This window comes from Crocuta crocuta, unplaced genomic scaffold, assembly GCF_008692635.1.
Source record: "Crocuta crocuta isolate KB4526 unplaced genomic scaffold, BGI_CrCroc_1.0 scaffold61, whole genome shotgun sequence".
NCBI lineage: Eukaryota > Metazoa > Chordata > Mammalia > Carnivora > Hyaenidae > Crocuta > Crocuta crocuta.
The window spans coordinates 1,698,735-1,715,045 of record NW_027528369.1 but is presented as its reverse complement, the minus strand read 5'-3'; the positions used below and the strand labels follow the sequence as shown (position 1 = coordinate 1,715,045).

The 16,311-nt window shown below is 44.0% G+C and overlaps 1 protein-coding gene across 1 annotated transcript in view; it reads left to right on the top strand.

The window, feature by feature from the left end:
- The window catches only part of ADAMTS18 (ADAM metallopeptidase with thrombospondin type 1 motif 18), a 144,325-nt gene that overhangs the window by 58,538 nt on the left and 69,476 nt on the right, over positions 1-16,311 (top strand). The window contains exons 4-9 of the mRNA XM_077754169.1: positions 6,038-6,320; positions 9,577-9,770; positions 10,037-10,120; positions 11,699-11,858; positions 13,201-13,306; positions 15,768-15,905. Coding sequence (XP_077610295.1) covers positions 6,038-6,320; positions 9,577-9,770; positions 10,037-10,120; positions 11,699-11,858; positions 13,201-13,306; positions 15,768-15,905 — 965 coding nt within the window. The remainder of the gene's footprint in view (positions 1-6,037; positions 6,321-9,576; positions 9,771-10,036; positions 10,121-11,698; positions 11,859-13,200; positions 13,307-15,767; positions 15,906-16,311) is intronic.

The following is a 16,311-nucleotide window of genomic DNA, read 5'->3' as shown; positions in this document are numbered from 1 at the left end:
CAAGTGCCCTCCTCCATGCCCATCCCCCCTCCCCCCCACATCCATCAGTCCTCAGTTTTTGTCAGCATTCAAGAGTCTCTCATGGTTTGCCTCTCTCCCTTTCCCCCGCCAGCACCCCAGAGGAGAAAGCAGGAAACAACCTCCTTGACCTCCACCGCAGCAACTTCTTACTTGACACATCCCCAAAAGCAAGGGAATCAAGAATAGGTTTCTTTCTTAACATCCAGCGCTGTGAAATTCTTGTTTCGTTTTGAAGAACGATTCTAGAGTTAAAGGATCTAGAGATAAAGGATGACAATTCTTTTTTCCTTTTTTTTTTTTTAATGCTTTCTCAATACAGAAGTTTTCACTGTGCATTTGAGTTGCCTAAGGTGCTCAGGAAATGGGGAGAATAGAGAAAAGGCTTCCAGACCGGTTAGTCCAGTTAAGGCACTTAAGTGGCTTAAGCCTTTGATATTAGTTTAGCCAAGTTAGGAAGTTAGTAAAGCAGGAGGGCTTTCATGGATAAATCACCCTCCCCCCCCCCTTTTAACTGTTGACTCTGTCTACTGGGCACTGTGAATGGTGGCTTTTGTCTTCATGTGCACCAAAGACAGAGGGACGAGAGGCCAAGGTCTACCTCAGAGGGGCCCAATTCTACCTTTGCTTCAGCTGAGATTTCCTCACAGCGTAATCCTGAGGTTTAAATAAAGCCTTGAAGTTACTGCCTTGCTCCCGGCTTCCCAGCAGGACTTCAGAAACACTGCCTGGTCTTTATGTATTTCCACGCTTCGCTTTCCACCCCTGGTGTCCTCCAGTGCAGAGGGAGGCGGTGCCAGGGCATTCTCAGTGTGGCCCCCAGTCTGAGATGCTTGCATTCCCTTACTCCACAAACCTTCATCGGCTAATAAACAAATGTTGATTGGCTGACAGCGTGTGACTCACAGCAGGGATGCCCGTGTGACTCCTGCCCTCACAGAGTGTACCTGAAAATTCTAGTCCCTGATGGTGGGGGAGAGGGTGGCCTTTTGTTTGTTTCCATCCTTGTAGGTAGACGTGAGCAAAGACACAGTGGCGGCAGAGAATTTGGAAGTGGGCGAGGAACAGGGCCATGAGTGTAGTTTCCTTGAGAGGAAGGGACATAAGCTGTGAGCACCAGCCAAGCAGGTCTATGGGAGCAGGGGATAATCCGTCAAAGAAAAAGTGTGTGCAGGAGTGTGTGGGGGAGGAAAACTCATTCTCCCTCTACCCTACTAGGTTCTTGGCTCAAACCCTCCCTGTAATAAAAGACAGATTAGCAGGGGAAAATAAAGACGTTTAATTACATGTATATCTCCTGCATACAAGGGGGAGACCCAGGAAACAGCTCATTCCTCACAAGGGCCAAAGCCACCCCCTTAAATACCATCTCCAGCTAAAGACAAAAGAAGATGTTGAGGGGGGCAGTCATGGGGACCCATCAGGCCTAGTGGTGTCAGCAAAGGTATGATTGTTATGCAGATTTGAGTCCACACCTTCTCCATTGAGAAGAGTTTCCAGTCCCCATTTCTTTTATAAATGCAAATATCTCTTACAGAAGGGTAACTTCTAGGCTTTCAGAGCTTCTCCTCTGTGGGCTGATGGTTAAAAATAACCAGCTCAAGATAACCCTTGCTCCCAAGAGGCATATTTTGGGGTGGCAAATTCTGTTCCCCTTCAAGTAAAAGAAGGTAGTAGCCTCAAGAAGTGAAATAAATGCCCCGTTTAGAAAGGCGAGCGGGGAGGAGATCTGCCCCGCTTCCCGCAGAGCTGGGCGTGCAGGGCCCACGGACCAGAAAAGAGATTTGGATTTGCGATCAATACCTGAGTGCATGGAATGAGTTGATTGCATTGGACAAGTCTCTCGCTGATGGCAAGGGGACCATACTGGAGAAGAGGCAGGTGGCTTTGGGTGACTAAACAGAAGGTATCCAAATGAGAGATGGAAGAACCTACCAGCATGACCCTGGACTGGGTAGGGAAGGGCAGGTTCCTCGGAGATCCAGCCTGAAGATAATGATGGACATGATTCCTGGATTGTGAGACTTACCTTGCCGATCGCGGTCTCTTCTCCCTTGATCTCGACAAGCACATGAAGGTGAACTGTTCTACTGACTTCTTGTGTGCCTGTTCCTGATACCGATGCCTGGAACATGGCTGCTAATTCGGTGCTCAGTGTGAGTTGACTGAGCCAAGGAAAGCATCTGTGTCCCGCTTCTAGATAATATGTCAGTGCCACTGCCGTCGATAAGACCGTCTCTCAGAGGCAGCACACTTCTATAGGGGGAGGGAAATCAGGACCAAGCCACAGGTTCTGAGTCTTTTAGGAAGGAGAAGCTGAACCCTAACATAAGGCCAACGTTAGGCCCGAGGCACCGCCCGTCTGATGCCACCCCTCCGCATACACCTCTGTGCTCCCATAGTTATCTGCTCTCAACCCGACACCCCCTTTGCGTTTGGTACCATCCTGGAATTCTTAGGCGTCTGTCTCCCCAGCAAACCACGTGCTCTGCTTGTGTATCTCTTGCACAGGCTGTGTGCCTGGCACTCGCCTGGCACTTGGTGTGTGTTGATTCAATGACGCATCATCCATCTTCCTCAATCATTGAGGCTGCAGCAGTTGAGCACGTATGAAGGATTTTCTACAGTGGTGATTCTGCCTCCCCTTGGAAGGTAGCGGGCTGGGAAAGATTCTCCTCCTGCTCAGGAAGAAGCTAAGGTCTAGAGGACTGGTTCGCAAAGTCCTTTATGCTTTGAGATAGTCATCAGAGAGGTTCAAGACAAAAGTTCTGATGCATGGGTCACAAGGGTGGAGATCTTGTATTTGATGGTACGAGATTCTGCCTGAGGGCGAGGGAGCCTGTGGGTGCCTTTCAGATCCCTTAGGCGTTTCTGATGTCCGGCAAAGTTGAAGAATTGCTGGCCTGTGTCCGTGCTTCTCAAACCTTCACAGACCTGCAGATCACCGGGGGAATCTAAATAATGCAGATCTGCAGTGAGACCTGAGTCACGTCTCTCCTTTTTGTTGTTTAAGCCTATTCATTTCGAGAGAGCACGCACGGGAGGGGAAGAGAGAGAGACAGAGAGAATCCCAAGCAGGTACTGTGCTGTCAGCGCAGAGCCCGCCGCAGGGCCTGATCTAACAAACTGTGAGATCATGACCTGAGCCCAGGTGAAGAATCAGTTGCTTAGCCAGCTGAGCCACCCAGGCGCCCCCTAAGTTGGCATCTCTAACAAGCTCCTGGGCAGGCTGGAGCCGCAGACCACACTTGCTATACAAGGATCTGGCTGTCCAGGGACTTTTGCGCCAAATGCAGGAAGAGAGGGTGCAGGTGTGGACGGGAAGGCCAGGAGTGTGTTATGGCTAAAATACCTGGTACAAAGATATACACTTCGTTGTGCCGTGAACTTGGAAAACAAAACTGTGGTTGGGTGGGCTTCGCTGAGTCCCCCGTTGTCGCCCGGATGTCGAGGTGCAAGAGCAGCTGGCGCCAGGGGTCCCGCACCGACCAGGTCTGGTCACTCACCACTGACAAAATCCAAAGACAGAGAGATGAGTTGTGGGGAGATAAGAAAGGGATTTATTTCAATGAAGCTGATACCAGGAAGACAGGAGGCCAATGTCGCAAAGACTGTCTCAACGTGCTGTAAATACTCCCAGGTTTATAGAAGGGAAATGCGGGGCAAAGGTCCCTGGGCACCCTCGGGGGGGGGGCAGTGAGGGTCAAATCAATCATTGTCTTGGGGTCACTCACACCGGGTCTCGGGTCTCGCAGCTCTAGGGCTTGTTGCTTGAGGAGGGCGTTCCAGTCCCCACAAAATGCTTTGCCCGCTGGGGCTTTTGCCTGAGTAAAGACATAAGCTGGAAAGAAGCAGCTAATCAATTAGAAAGTACACACTGAGGTCAAAGTGGAGGTGGCTTAAATCTTTGTTGGTTCTTTTCTCTCCGTTTGAGCAGATTTGTCTCTCGATAACGCAGCCCCGGGCCCCTCCACGGAGGTGAGCGCCCCCACTCCCCCTCCTCGGCCGCCCGTGCCAGCCCCTGATCTGGCGCCCGTGAAACAAGGATGGAATGTCTGTCTTTCCTGCCCGTGCCGTGGGTCCCTCGAGAGCGGGGCTGCTGTCACACGGCCCCCTCCGTCCAGTGTTTGCCACACTGTCCCCCACGGCGTAGATGCAGAGGCTCCAGGATGTGCCGTGGCCGGGCCCTCAGTCACAATGTCAAGACTAGTAGAGAAGAGTCTGGAAGAGCAGCCGAGGGCACTGCCTCTGAGAGTAGGGGCCCGGGGGCCCCAGACTCTGCCTCTTGGGCGTAAGGATTATTTTAAGCTGAATGTTTTTAAGAAACCGCAGACACAAGAAACACTCTGTAAACTGAGCAGAGGTTACCATTTTGGAAGAGACATTTACATTCACAAGGGAAATCTCCACTTGGGCGGGGTCTCCCTGTCCGCAGCAGGAACATTGGCGTGGGTGACCAAACCTCTAGCAACTTGTCATGGAGAAGACCAAGACTTGAACCTGCATGACACATATCTTTTTTTTATTTCTTTTCTTTTTTTTTAAATTTTTTAAATGTTTTTTATTTGTTTTTGAGCGACAGAGAGCCAGCGTGAGCAGGGGAGGGTCAGAGAGAGAGGGAGACACAGAATCCGAAACAGGCTCCAGGCTCTGAGCTGGCTGTCAGCACAGAGCCCTTTGTGGGGCTCGAACCCACAAACCGTGAGATCATGACCTGAGCCGAAGTCGGGCGCTTAACCGACTGAGCCACTCAGGCGCCCCTCTTTTTTTTTTATTTCTAAACTTCTCCTGGGAACCTCACATGACTGCCCTTCCCCGTCCCCTTCACCCCTTCTCCATATTCTTGTATCTTCCGCTGGAGACCGAATTTATAAAGTGGTGTCTTGGGCCCTTTTGGGGAGTTAGTCAGTTTTCCTGGGTGACTCCCATGTGTATGGAAGGTGTACATGTTATTGAATGTCTGTCTGTTTTTCTCCTGTTAATCTTTTGTTACAATGGTGATGGGGTTTTGGGGTGGTGCTGGGGTGCGGAGCCAATGGCCAAGAAAGAATTCTTGAGCATTTGGTGCAAAAAAAAAAAATCATTTTATTAAAGTACATGGACAGGACCCGGGGGCAGAAAGAGCTGCACTGGGGTTGTGAAGAGTGACTGGTTCTATACGATGGAGTTGGGGGAGATAAAGTGAAGAGGAAGCTCCTAGTGGGATTTTCACACGTTCAAGACGGTTAATATGATACTGAAGGCCTAGCTGTTGTCAAGCTAAGGCTGTTTTCCCTCCAGTCAGGCATTACTATGATGATGGTAGGGGTCCTGCAGGCATGTTTTACTCTGTATTTGTCTCAAGTATCTGTCAATGGGCTGCAGGTTATAAAGAAATTATTTTTACCTGCCATGTCTTCTGGCCTCTGTTCCCCCGCATCACTAGGGAGGGGAGGGTGATGTTCAGGCTCCAGGAAACTGAGTCTGTAGCTTTCTGGAGGTTAGGCTGTTGACGAGGTTGCCTTTTTCTTATAATTTACTAAGGTATTTGTAAACGAATGGAGACTCCTGTCCTTCATGATGGTGATCTGTATCAGTTAACCATTTGTTTTCTTTCTTCTTCCTTTATTTTTGGACAGCTGGGAGTGTCCAGGGAATATCACACATATCTCACCTGGAGGGCAGGGGCGGGGGTGAGGGGGGGGCGTTGTCAACCTTTGCTTTGCCCACATTTGGCCTTATGCCCCCTCATCGATGGGGTCTGGTCCAGGAACCCAGGAAGGTAACAGGAAAATTACTTTTCCTTCCCTATAATGCCAGTGCTGGCTTTCCTACTTGACTACCTTAGCCTCAGTTTTGTCTTCTCTAAAATGGGGATAATATCGTAACTGCTAACGGTACATGTAAAATACATGCCAATTACTTACTACAGTGCCCACACAAAGGAAGGAGCCAATAAACAGTTATTGAACATCACCATGTAAAAAAAAAAAGAAGAGATGCGTAGAATGTTAATGTTTTCTGTGTGTTTGGTTTTTAGTCAGGTCTAATAAGGACACGAAAAAACGAATTCCTCATCTCACCGTTACCTCAGCTGCTGGCCCAGGAGCATAATTACAGTGCACCCGCGGGGCACCATCCTCACGTACTGTACAAAAGAACAGCTGAGGAGAAGGTCCAGCGTTGCCATGGCGACCTGGGCTCCAGCGGGCGTTATCCTGGTCACCCCCCAACTCACACTCCCCACACATCTCGGAGTCAAGAAAGAGAGCGTCACCACCCAAGGTTGCAAAAGCAGCATTTTTGTGGACGACGCAAGAAATGTATGTAAGGAAACTTTTTCTTATTCTGTTCTTATGTGGGCCCTCGATAGTCTTTCTCGAGTGCTGTTGGGTATGTGGGTTTTGCAGGTTAAAATGGGGCTACCCTAAACATCCCCTGAAATTAGTCCTGGAGATGGACCAATACTCATCTGTGTCAGGCAAAAGCTGGGTGATCAATTCTTAATTCTTCTAAATTAAATTAGGAAAGATTTTTTTTTTAAGTTTAGTTTGAGAGGGAGAGGGTATGAGTGGGAGGGAGAAGGGCAGAGAGAGAAGGATAGAGAGAGAAGCCCAAGCAGGCTCTGCACTGCCAGCGAGGAGCCCGATGCAGCACTCAAACGCATGAACCATGAGATCATGACTTGAGCCAAAATCAAGAGTTGTACGCTCAATTGACTGAGCCACCCANTTTGTTACAGTGAAGATACTTTGAGGTCATTACTCCAAGGAAATAATCATGGAGACATGTAAATTTCCAGACTGTAATAGCATGTTACTTGTTCAAAGACTTTTGATGCACGCACGGGATATTCTTGGAGTCTTTGTCACTGCATGTACTTAACATTCTTCTCATTAGTAAATCGTTCCTTTGTGAGACTAGAGTTCGAAATGAGAAATATAAGAGTGTTGAGCTGAGTTTACAAGGCATGTAATCTGGTGCCAGTGACATTCTACAGAGAATTTTCAAATGTTGTTTAAACAGTAGCATCCACATGGGAAGAAGGACATGCTTTACACAATGACTATTTGAAAGGGCACGCTCTTGGATGTTTGAGTTTAGGAGTGTTTGTGTGTGTGTCTCATATTCAACATTTATATTGAATGCTTGTTTCCAGAGCATCGATTAATTTCAGAGCATTGATTAATAAAAGCAGGGACACGTGGATGTCTCAGTTGGTTAAGTGTCCAGTTTTGGCTCAGGTCATGATCTCTCGGTCTTTGAGTTAGAGCCCCGCATCAGGGGCTCTGTACTGACAGCCNGCACTCAAACGCATGAACCATGAGATCATGACTTGAGCCAAAATCAAGAGTTGGACGTTCAGTTGACTGAGCCACCCAGGTGCCCCTCTAGGAAAGATACTGATATGCTTTTGTTTGTTTTTGTTTAGCATCTCCTACGTTTTAGTTACGGGTCCCCAAATTATCTTGGTTTCTGTCCTCATGAGAAAAATACCCAGTCCTCCAATGGTGACATGGTTGGATGTTCTTTTTGAGCTCTTGAAGGATAGCTTCACAAAATAGAGTGTTGGCACCTCAGTAGATGGGACAGTGAGAAACCGGGAACTTTGGGCATGGTTTGTGACCCAGGCACAACCTGTTGCATTTTGTAGACCCAGCAGTGTCTAATAGAAATACAATGCCAGCCCCAAAAGTAGTTTAAATGCTCTAATGGCATGTCTTTTAAAAACTGAAGACCGGTAAATTAATTTTAATAACATATCTTATTAAACCAGAATATTACAAAATATCTCAACGTGTAATCAATATCAAAGTATTATCAGGTATTTTGTGTTTTGGAAATCTCATATTTGTTTGACACTTCGAGCACAATTTCAATGTAGACGATAAATTCTCATCAGACATACTTAATCTGCATCTGTATTTCATAACATTTAAGGTCGGGGATGTAGATTTACATACCCAGGTTGTTCCACACATACTTGTTTTTCAGTAATGGAATCAAGTATTGCTTTCTTAATTTAAATGGAAATGAATTAAAATGAAAGTTACAAGTTCAGCTTCTCCAGTGGCATCAGACACCTTTCCGAGGCTCAGTAGCCACGAGTGGCAGATGAGGCTGAGGTGGATAGAGAAGCCAGCTGATGGTTCCGCCCAAGGAGCAGAGGAACTAGTATCCCTCGGCTCTAGATTGGGAGCAGTAGTGCAATATCGTGTCTCTACCATTTGAATTGACCTTCGGGGTTTGGGGTATTAACAGAAATATCCTCTTTAAGGAACACCTATCCGGCATGGGTTTATAATAATAGTGGTATTCATAATAGTGGTGATATTCATAGTGACAGTGATATGTACTTCATAGATATTAAAGCTAATTTTTAGAGCAGGCTTATGACTGGTATTATGGGTATTGTGTTCTTTTCTTTGATGAGGAAACTGAGGGTCACTTACCAAAGGGGCTGACCTGAGGTTTTATATCTAACTCTAAATAATTGGATCTCTTAATTGCATTCTGTGGACAGCTATTATGACTTCATTATAATGACTGTATCAGTTGTTAAAGTATGAAAATAACTCTGTATTAGTATCACATTTCTTTTTTTTTTTTTGAACTATTTTTTAAATGTTTATTTGCTTTAGAGGGAGGGAAGGACAGAGAGAGAGAGGGAGACACAAAATCCAAAGCAGGCTCCAGGCTGTTAGCACAGTCAGACACGGGGCTTGAACTCGTGAACCCGGAGATCATGACCTGATCCTAGGTCAGACGCTTAACTGACTGAGGCACCCAGGTGCCCCTGTATCAGTGTTACATTTCTAAATGTCCTGTTCCCTCCCAGCAACCCTTGGGCTTGTCACTGTCCATTACCTAACCGGACCATGTCTTCCCAACATCCTGAGACTTCATGTCTCTTCTGCAAGGCCATGGCCAACATAAACTCTGTTAAGGTGGTACCTGCACCTTACCTGTTACAAAATAGTTAATATCATTTTAAATTTCACCGCTGACCAGGCTATTTCCCCGATAACTAACTCAACATTAGGTCAAAGAGTCCTTACTGATCTCTTAAAGTTTGTATTGATGAAACAGGATATTAGACATGGATAGTGTTCTGTTGGACATAAATTTCTAAATTTTATTTAGAAAATATACAAAGTGGTAGGAATTCAGATGCAAAGGAGAATGTCTATTTCTGCAGTGTTTTAGGAGTAAAAGAAAATGAGCATTATCTGCTTTTCAAGACTATTCTGATAAAATTGATTTTTCTTGATCTGCTGTACCGACTAGATTTGTAGATTGGTTGTGTGTGTGTGTGTGTGTGTGTGTGTGTGTGTTTAAGTTTTCGGAGTATTATTGAGTTATTGAGTCTATCCACCCACCAGCTTCTGTTGACTGAATCTTTCTTCACCACAAACTAAGGGCAAAGCCCTGGGACAAGCACCAAAGACATCATTTATCAGCAGATCAGTCAAGTGTTGGTTACCTAGACTCTCTCCCCCCCTTGTTTAGATTTCCGTCTATCTCACATGGATGTTTTCTACTGATAATCCCTTCCAAATGCTCTTCTGTTCGTTGTAGATGCTCCCAAGCCTCCCACGGAGGACACCTATCTCAGGCTTGATGAATACGGGAGTGCCGGGCGACCCAGAAGATCAGCTGGAAAGTCACAAAAGGGCCTAAATGTGGAAACCCTTGTCGTGGCAGACAAGAAAATGGTGGAAAAACACGGCCGGGCAAATGTCACCACGTACATTCTCACGGTCATGAACATGGTAAGGGAGTTCGTCAGGACTCCAGCCATTCTGGTTCTCCAAAACAGGCTGAAAATCATAGAATGTCCTTGTATGGACTGAATAGCAGCTAGAGCTGCGTTATTTTATTTAATAAAAAAAAAAGAGCTTTGAGGAAATTGGCTTCATACGTGCATATATTTGGTAAAATTGGAGCCTGCATATTTATGAATATGTCTGATTATATAGAGTTTGGGAAATTTTCAGATTTTGTTTATTTTTTTGTTTGATTTCAATTGTCCCAACAGGTTTCTAGCCTATTTAAAGATGGGACCATTGGAAGTGATATAAATATTGTTGTGGTGAGCCTCATTCTTCTGGAACATGAACCTGTACGTGCCAAACTTCACTTCTTTCTTAACCCTTTCTGCCATTCAGGGTGTATTTATTGAATACATACTACGTGCTGATCCACAAACTAGGCACTAGAACTTCAAGCTTGAAAATACGCTGCCCCCGTCCTCAAAGGAAGTACAATCTAATAGGGTTGTGTACCTACCTAGAACATCACAGAATAATGATTTATCTGTAAATGTATATGATATGTGCCTATGTATACAATGACACATAAGTGTGATTAAATACGCTTATATAATATCGATATTAAATTATATATCCAAATACAAACATTATGTAGGTTTCACGGGGAAGGCACATTCGATAATAGATACAAGGGTTAGTTGGATTTTGAATGTTGGATACGCTGGGTAACTGCAGGTAGATATAAAGGGTATTTTGCAAAGAGACTGAAAATAAGTCATCAGAAAATTCTTACAGTAAACTTACTGGGCACTACAGAGAACAAATGAGGAATATTTAGCTGCCCTTGAATTGATTACCTTGAAGTGCAGGACACAGGTATGGGGTAAATTATAAAACCAGACCATATCATAGCATGTTAATTGCATGGTTCTCACTGCTTTGTAGTGTTTTGATGCCGAAGCTGTATTTTTCTGAGGTGGGGATTACCACTCACTCCATTTTTTAAGTCCCCTGTGGCTTCTCCTCTTCATCTGTAACCCCAGTAATTAACGTACAAAAGCAAGGAGTCAGAGACCAGACAAAAATTAAGCTCATGGTCCAGGTGTGGAGAGCTACAGAGGTTAACAACCTGTCAAATTGTTCTTGGAATTCTAGAAAGGTAGAAAGGAGGATGTGTGTCGTTGAGACACACTCTGTCTTTAACCTACCACTTATACTTTGCCCAAGGACATTGAAGCCAGAGGCATCCTAATTCATGGATAATTAAAGACCTCGTCTAAAAACCCTCCACTTGACCCAAGTCAGTAGTTCTAAGGACCGATTTTGGTAAATAAGTATGTTAAGGCCAGGTCCGTTTTACCCCCTCAGAATCTTTTTGTTTCAACATCCGTTTTTTTTGTTTCAGCATCCGTTCAGTGAGCTTTCATTTTATTGACTGATGGATGGATTGCTTTTAATCTGTGATGTGCCAAGGCCTTTGCTGGAAATTCGGCTAGGGGTAAATAAGCTGTGGTCACTACCTTCCTCATGCTCTGTTGAAGAAAAGACTGAACTTTATCACCATTAACTTACAGTTAAATTCTAAAAGCTGTAACAATTGTATAAAGGTGACATTAGCATGAGATGAACGTAGATATTCCTAACTGACATCAGGTTATTTATTGTTTTTGTAGAAATAGAATTGGTCATAAAGTATACTACTAAAACTCTGTAGTGGCTTGAAGTATCGTGAGCATTTACCAGAATAGTGTTAGGGTTTTGTTTTTTTTTTTTTTAACTTAGTCTCCAACCTTGGCTCAAGTAATTTCCTCTACTGACCTTTCTCCCTAGAAGCACGATGTTTCTGCGTTTGCCTGTACACATAGGATGATTCAGCGTTCTCACCTGTGAGACAAATTCATGCTGTCATTTGTGTGGGTTTCCCATAGGGAGGATTAGTGATCAACCATCACGCAGACCAGTCTCTGAATAGTTTCTGTCAATGGCAGTCTGCCCTCACTGGAAAGAATGGCAAGAGGCATGACCACGCCATCCTACTCACGGGATTTGACATTTGTTCCTGGAAGAATGAACCATGTGACACACTAGGTATGGTATGAATGGATGCTTCACTCACACCTATGAAAACACAGTAAGGAACTTTCTACTGGGTGGGTGGCCCTTAGGATCCTTCATTAGAAGACTTCATATTTAAATTGTGGACCATCTGTATTGTACCCTCTGGTGAATGTTGTTCTATTTAATGGAAGTCAAGGTGGAATGGCGAGCTCACTTCCTTTATTTGTTTTGTATTTTTATTTATTAACTCTATTGATGAGCATCGAGACACATTGTTTAACTAGCCTGGTTGTGGTTTCTTCTACAAGCATCATGACTGCAGAACTGGGTAGCTGAAGAGAATTTGACTGATCTCCATGGTATATAAATCTGCCTCTAGGTAGCAGTCCCTCCTTTAGAAAGTTACTTGATCTTTAAGGGACACATCTGTTCTATATTCGCACAAGACAGTGAGTAAGGACTATATCTTCCACATCTATGCTGTATTTTCTAGTATATTCCACCGCATGCTGTGGGAACTCACCAATTTTTTTTTTAATGAATTGATGATTGTTTGCATCAGTGTGATGGTGGTGGTGGTGGTGGTGGTGCCAGGGATGATAAGTTAGTTTTCTCACATCATCTCATGGACCTCAGAGCAGCAAGGTGGGTGTAGTTGATCCACAAGCATGCGTGTAATACTGACTGGGTACATAGCCTTGTTCTGCTTAGGAAGACCCAGACCTGGGAAGAAAGACCTTGAATCCCACAGTGTGTTTCAAGATCGAATCAGGCACTGGCTGGAATGCTTTTCTGGCTGCTCTTGGAAGGAAGTAGTTTTGGCAAATAAAAGCATTTATCACATTATAGGGAACAGGAGAATAGTGCACTTAACCTATTCACGTTGTTCAGGCCTTTCTGCTTCAGAAAAAAACCAGGAAGTATGTTCTTCTAGAAAACATACCTAGTGTTGCTGCTAATACCACTGTTAAGTGGATATTTTGTGTTGGGTTAGCTACCTTTTTAGTGGTTGCTCTTAGCCCAATAACAAGCTTAGATAAGGCATATGAATGTCCAGTAGCTTACTGTTCTATATACGAAGTAGAAATTATAATATTCATACTTCACAGGGTTGTGAGGAGGATCCGTTGATGACAGTATCTTTTAAAAGGCAAGCAAATGTTAAGTACTGAATTTATCTAGGCAGGACAGAAAGCCATATGCCTTTAGTTAGTTTTCAGGCAAAAAAAATATAAATACGCTAATTAAACTGAAATTAATTCCATTAATCAATTAAACTAAAACTGTATAGAACACTTTGAAGCTGTGAGAAATGATCGGCTATCTGTACACGTTCCCTTTGGACTAACACTTGAAATTGCTCTCTCACAAGGGTTTGCCCCCATCAGTGGAATGTGCAGTAAGTACCGAAGTTGTACCATCAATGAGGACACGGGACTTGGCCTGGCCTTCACCATCGCTCATGAGTCAGGGCACAAGTAAGTGACCGCTGGATTCACCACCTTATATGAGAACTGGTTGGGCGATTTGTTGACATTACCTTAGAGCGGTAGAATAGATAGGATAAATCTTGGGTAAAATAGTACTCAACCAGAAGCACCTGAGTGGCTCAGTCAGTTAAACGTCCGATTTCAGCTCAGGTCATGATCTTGCGGTCTGTGAGTTTGAGCTCCACATCAGGCTCTGTGTTGACAGCTCAGACCCTAGAGCTTGCTTCAGATTCTGGCTTTCTCTCTGTCCCATCCCTGCTTGAGCTCTGTCTGTCTGTCTCTCTCAAAAATAAACATAAAAAAAAAAAAGAATGGTACTGGACCATAAAGAGAGCTCAATAAAGGCCAGTCATTGTTGATGTTGCTCTTTTTAAACAACATTTTGTGGCTGCACAGAATTACACTGTGTGCGTAAATGGACTAGTCCTCTAATGGTTTCTCTGGTCTTTTAGGAATTTCTTCCATGTTTTGTTACAGTGAAGATACTTTGAGGTCATTACTCCAAGGAAATAATCATGGAGACATGTAAATTTCCAGACTGTAATAGCATGTTACTTGTTCAAAGACTTTTGATGCACGCACGGGATATTCTTGGAGTCTTTGTCACTGCATGTACTTAACATTCTTCTCATTAGTAAATCGTTCCTTTGTGAGACTAGAGTTCGAAATGAGAAATGTAAGAGTGTTGAGCTGAGTTTACAAGGCATGTAATCTGGTGCCAGTGACATTCTACAGAGAATTTTCAAATGTTGTTTAAACAGTAGCATCCACATGGGAAGAAGGACATGCTTTACACAATGACTATTTGAAAGGGCACGCTCTTGGATGTTTGAGTTTAGGAGTGTTTGTGTGTGTGTCTCATATTCAACATTTATATTGAATGCTTGTTTCCAGAGCATCGATTAATTTCAGAGCATTGATTAATAAAAGCAGGGACACGTGGATGTCTCAGTTGGTTAAGTGTCCAGTTTTGGCTCAGGTCATGATCTCTCGGTCTTTGAGTTAGAGCCCCGCATCAGGGGCTCTGTACTGACAGCCCAGAGCTCGGAGCCTGCTTCAGATTCTGTGTCTCCCTCTCTCTCTTTCTGCCTGCCCCCTGTTTGTGCTCTCTCTCTCAAAATAATAAATATTAAAGGGGTATCTGGGTGGCTCAGTCGTTTAAGCATCCAACTTCGGCTCAGGTCATGATATCATGGCTTGTGAATTTGAGCCCCATGTCAGGCTCGGTGCTGACAGCTCAGAGCCTGGAGCCTGCTTCAGATTTTAGATTCTGTCTCTGTCTCTCTACCCCTCCCCCACTCACACACTGTCTTTCAAATAGAAATGAACATTAAAAAAATAATAAATATTAAATTTTTTAAAAAAAATTAAAGCAAAANTTTTTTATTTATTTTTTTTTTACAAATAGTTTATTGTCAAATTAGTTTCCACATAAAAGGTCCCTTTGTACAGAGCAGGAAATAAACATGAATGTCAAACATAGGTCTGAATTTGTTTCTGCTCCTTTCTCCTCCTGACCCTGAACTCCCTTACCTCAGTTTCGCAACTGGTGGCAAGGAAAAAATTTTTGGTATTTGAAATAAAAGAGTTTGACTCTCTCATCATTTTAGTTTAGCTTAGATACCTTGACCAAAAGTTTCTCGTCCTTAACGCTATATAGCAGACGTACCATTCTTTGGTTTGGTGGCCAACACACAATAGAGCAAAGACCTTAGCATTTTTTAGACTTTGCTACGTGAATTTTATAGCACTGCAGTTAACATTGGTTTGAACTGTTGCAGGTCTATCTAAATGTGAATTCTTTTCTTTCTTTTTTTTTTTAATTTTTTTTAATGTTTTATTTATTTCTAGGAGAGAGAGAGAGACAGAGTGAGCAGGGGAGGGTCAGAGAGAGAGGGAGTCACAGAATCTGAAACAGGCTCTAGGCTCTGAGCTGACAGCACAGAGCCCAACGCGGGGCTCGAACCCACAAACCGCGAGACCATGACCCAAGCGAAAGTCGGACGCTTAACCGGCTAAGCCACCCAGGCGCCCCATGTGAATTCTTTTCAATAAATACAGTACAGTACTGTAAATATATTTTCCATGTGATTTTTTAATAACACTTTCTCTAGCTTACTTGATTGGAAGACTATAGTATATAATACGTATACCATACAAAACATGTGCTAATTGACTTTAAGTTATTGATAAGGCTTCCAGTCAATAGTATGCTGTTAGTAGGTAAGTTTTGGGAGAGGTAAAAGTTACACTGGAATTTTCAACTGCTGGTGGGGAGGGTCAGTGCCTTAACCCCTATGTTGCTTGAAGGCCACTTATATATAGCAACTCATTTTTGTTTGTCTCTCACTTGGGTTCATTGGACGTCAGTGCATCTTCTCTCTTTGATTATCTTTTGGAAAACAGGTCACAGAAAGCTTTTTGGGTTTGTTTTTTCCATGTGTTTCAGCTTCGGCATGATTCACGATGGGGAAGGCAATCCCTGCAGGAAGGCTGAAGGCAATATCATGTCTCCCACGCTGACAGGAAACAACGGGGTGTTTTCCTGGTCTTCATGCAGCCGGCAGTATCTTAAGAAATTCCTTAGGTAAGACAAAGTAAAGCCAGGGAGTATTTCCGGGGTTGGAGTGGCGACAGGAAACAGTGCTCAACAGGTGTTTAAAATAAATACTCTGGGGATGATGATGATGAAGGTGGTAGTGTTGGTGATGATGATGATGGTGGTGGTGGTGCTGGTGATGATGATATTGTCATCATTATTGCTATTGAAAAAAAGACATTGAAGGTCTAGTACTGTGCTAAGTGCTCTGCACATGTTGCCTTATTCGATCCTCATGACAATCCTATTATGATCCTCATTCTCCAGTTGAAGAAACTGAGCCCTAGAGATGTTAATTGTGGTGTTTAACTTCCTGTAGCTGGTAAAGTGTAGACAGAAGATTCACCCTGAGGTCTGCCATGATTCCAAGATCTGTGCTTCTGTCTCCCTTTCA